Raw genomic sequence first — 4,184 nt, 5'->3', positions numbered from 1 at the left:
AGAAAGTGAGGCAGTCTCCACTTGATCACTCAGGGCAACAGCTTGATACTCTGTCTCAAAAAAAAAAAAAAAAAAAAAAAGACTTCTAAGAGTAGCATCTATTTAGCAACACTTTTCGGTCAAGACACTGTGATGTCATGTTACAGCTTCCAGTGTGAAAGCACTCTGCACTTCTCACTGTACTTTAGTGTACTCTCTTCAGAGTAGGGATCAGCCAAAGGGCACCCTGCTACAGGTACATCATCCTAGCCCTTTCTCCAGTAGATCTCCACATGACTGACACTGCCAGGGTCTTGCCTAAGAATCTCAGTAGGGGAGGTGAGACAGATAATGATAGTGGTCCTCCACTGTTCATTTCGCCTTCTACTTTTAGTAACAGAACACCCAAATTTTGTGTGTGTGACCTCTCAAAATGAGTGTATTTCCCAGCCTCCCTCGCAGCTATCATATGAGGCCAGATAATTAAGTTTGCAATCTCATCCTGGAAAAAGTGCTATATACCTCATTGCTGAATATAGTATGGTCATCTTCAAAGTACTTTCTTTAGGAAGCTGTGCACCAATGCCAGTGCCTAGTCCACCCTTCAAAGCAAATTTGGAACTCATTTTCTAAAATGGCCATCAAAGCTATGGCCATACTACCCTTGATGTCCTGAATGTCACCAAAATGTCTTCCTTTCAATATTTCCTTTATCTTCAGGTAAAGAAAAAAGTCACTGGGGGCCAGATCAGGTGAGTAGGGAGAGTGTTCCAGTGCAGTTATTTGTTTACTGGCTAAAAACTCCCTCACAGACAGCACCACTTGAGCTGGTGCATTGTCATGATCCAAGAGCCATGAGTTGTTGGCCAAGATTTTCAATAAAGATTTTCCTGTTTCTCTACCAATATTTACTTTGTCTGCTATGCTTCTCATACTCATCTGATGATTTTGACACACAAGTCGATGAATCTTTGCCACGTTTTTGTCTTCTGCTCACTACCATCCACGCTGACTTCTCTTCATCAGTGATGCTTTCTCTCCTCTCAGAAAGACATTTAATCTATTTGTACACTGCCATTTCTTTATGTCATTATCCCCATAAACTTGGACTAATATGTCCCTGATTTCACTTCCACTCTTGCCAAGTTTAACAAGCAATTTACGAATGCTTGCTCTCCAACATTCTCACAACACACAAAAATACACAATAACAATAATGAATGCCACTCAGCAAGACACCACTAAGTGTCCACATAAACACAGCTATGACACACTGATATACCAAGGTTATGAACCTTACTCAGTTGTTTGTACAGTGCTGCCAACATAAGTTCACAGTGGCAAGTTCACAAACTTAATTGTGCTACTTCTGAATTGTGCCTTTAAGAGAAAAGATGTACCCTCTGCTGTCCCCCTTGTATCCCTTCTCCCAGGCAGGAACAGGAGCTAAATTATGGGGTGATGAGCAGAAAGCAACATAAGCAACAGCAGAAGTGGCTGAGGTTCTAGCATCAAGCAGCCCCGACATCAGCCCTGGACTGCTTCATATAGAGGTAGCAAGAGAGGCACAGCAACAAGCTTCTACCTATTGCAGGTAATGATATGTGGACTCTTTTGTTACATAGGTTCTAATAGAGCAGTGGTTCTCAACCTTCCTAATGCTGCAACCCTTGAATATAGTTCCTCATGTTGTGGTGACCCCCAATCATAAAATTATTTTCGTTGCTACTTCATAACTGTAATTTTGCTACTGTTATGAATTGTAATGTAAATATCTGACATGCAGGATGGTCTTAGGCGACCCCTGGTCATTCGACCCCCAAAGGGGTCTCAACCCACAGGTTGAGAACCGCTATAATAGAGGAAAAAATTATAGCTGGCTGCACTGCCCTCTCCTTTAATGGGCTCAGGGATTTTGCTATCAGTGCCACCTTTCTGAATCCCTCTTTGTAAATTCCATACTCAGTATCTTCACTCTTAGGCTTGTTGTGATGTTATGATTTCAAGATGATAAGTCCTCTTTTTATTTTGAACAAAAGAGTTCAAATAAAGCTGGACATAGTAGCTCACATCTGTAATCCTAGCACTCTGGGAGGCCAAGGTGGGTGGATTGCTTGAGCTCACCAGTTCAAGACCAGCCTGAGCAAAAGCAAGACCTCATCTCTTAAAAAAAAAAAAAAATAGCTGAGTGTAGTGGTGGGTGCCTGTAGTCCCAGCTACTTGGGAGGCTGAGGCAAGAGGATCTCTCGAGCCTAAGAGTTTGAGGTTGCTGTGAGTTGTGATGAGATGGCACTCTACCAAGGGTGACATTGTAAGGCTCTATCTCAAAAAAAAAAAAAAAAACCAACTTCAAATATCCTTAGGTTTTGCCTAAGTTTTCCCAAGTCTGTTTTGGAACCTAAAAACTCTCAAATCATTTCTGAACTAAGAATCTATAAAACCTCTAGACCAAGGAGTCACTGAAATGGCCAGAGATGCCACTTCACCTCACTGTTCTATGGAAACTGTGACATGTAGTTCCAGTGAAGACAGAAGAGATCTTTGACCCAGATCTCTATGGCACTCTACGTTTATTTTTCAGGCCTGCAGCTTTATTGCTGATACCAAATGATTTTACATCCATAAGGAAGTTATGGTTTTCTTGCAATTTTGAGCAACTTTCTATTTGCTACTCAGTGTGAACATTTATATTTTCTACTCAATGCCTATATATAAAGCAAGTATTTAAGACTTAAAGTAAAATTTAAAACCCAAATTTAACAGTCACTTATAGACCAACAGACACACTTCTAACACTTACGAGCTCCAAGAAAAAGAGTTTAAATGAAGGTCTACATACCATATGTCTAAATATTTAAAAATTATAATACCACGTAAAAACTGTTAAATGAAACATATTCTACCCTCCTACTTCAATATCTTCAGAAGTCCTAGTTTGAATTCAGACTATACCTTGGACTTCTACTCATAAGTGGGTGGCTAGAGGAGAACCAGCCTCGGCCCCCACCCCTCAACCCACCCCTAGGTCTGTCCTGCAAGTACATGGATATCCCAAACTGCACATCCCAACTCCAACTACAACCCCTGGGCCTCCATCAGGCCAAGGCCATAACAATGGCCTCATTTGCCCTGAGCAGGACAGACTCTGGGAAGAGATTGATGCAGGCCTTTAAGGTAGTTTCAGAACTATTTGAGCAAACAATTTTGGATTCTCTGCGACTCAGTGATCTTAATGGGGAACTGGGGCTCAGAGTAGATTTGGGTCAAGTCCAATTGAGGGGGTACATCCACAGGAGGAACAGAGCAAGACATACACCCCCATGGTCACCACTTCTACACAAGATTGTTTTAATTACTGTAACTTTATAACAGGTCTCAATACATGGTAGGGTAAGTCCTCCAGCTCTGCTTTTCTCCTAGATTGCCTTAGTTGTTCTCGTACAACTGAATTTCCATACAAATTTTAGAATCAGAGCTGAACTCCTTTGGAGATTCCTAGAGTGTAGCGTACCCTGGAAAGGAATGGAAGACCCAAGCCCCTTCCCCTATACCTCGCCCTACACATCTCTTCATCTATATCCTTTGTAATATCCCTTATAATAAACCTATAAATATAAAAATCAATAAATAATTTTAGAATCAGTTGTTGATTTCTACTCTTAAAAACATGTTGGGATTTAATAGACAGGCATTGTGGCAGGCGCCTGTAGTCCCAGCTACTCAGGAGGCTGAGGCAAGAGAATGGCTTAAGCCCAAGAGTTTGAGGTTGCTGTGAGCTGTGATGCCATGGCACTCTACTGAGGATAACATAGTAAGACTCTGTCTCAAAAAGAAAACAACACGTTGGGATTTTAATTGCTTAAATGTATAATCCAGCTCGGCACCTGTGGAACAGTGGTCATGGTGCCAGCCAGATACACTGAGGCTGGCAGGTTTGAACCTGGCCCGGGCCAGCTAAACAAAAACAACTAAAAAAAAAAAAAAAGCCAGCTTGGCGCCTGTGAGGCAATAGTTATGGCGTCAGCCACATGCACCAGGGTTGCTGGCTTCAAACCCACCCCAGGCCAGCTAAAACAACAATGACAACTCCAACAACAACAAAATCAAGGTGTTGTAGCAGGCACCTGTAGTCCCAGCTACTTGGGAGGCTGAGGTAGGAGAATCGCATAAGCCCAAGAGTTGGAGGTTGCTGTGGGCTGTGATGC

At 42.1% G+C, this 4,184-nt stretch overlaps 1 protein-coding gene across 1 annotated transcript in view; it reads right to left on the bottom strand.

Annotated features, from left to right (window-relative positions):
- Positions 1–3,881, bottom strand: part of DRC1 (dynein regulatory complex subunit 1) — a 34,214-nt gene extending 30,333 nt beyond the window's left edge. Inside the window, exon 1 of the mRNA XM_012803708.2 lies at positions 3,864–3,881. Coding sequence (XP_012659162.1) covers positions 3,864–3,881 — 18 coding nt within the window. The remainder of the gene's footprint in view (positions 1–3,863) is intronic.
- Positions 3,882–4,184: the final 303 nt, after the last annotated feature.

Source organism: Otolemur garnettii, unplaced genomic scaffold (assembly GCF_000181295.1).
Source record: "Otolemur garnettii isolate 467f Iridium unplaced genomic scaffold, OtoGar3 scaffold00022, whole genome shotgun sequence".
NCBI lineage: Eukaryota > Metazoa > Chordata > Mammalia > Primates > Galagidae > Otolemur > Otolemur garnettii.
This window is presented reverse-complemented; position numbering and strand designations above follow the sequence as displayed.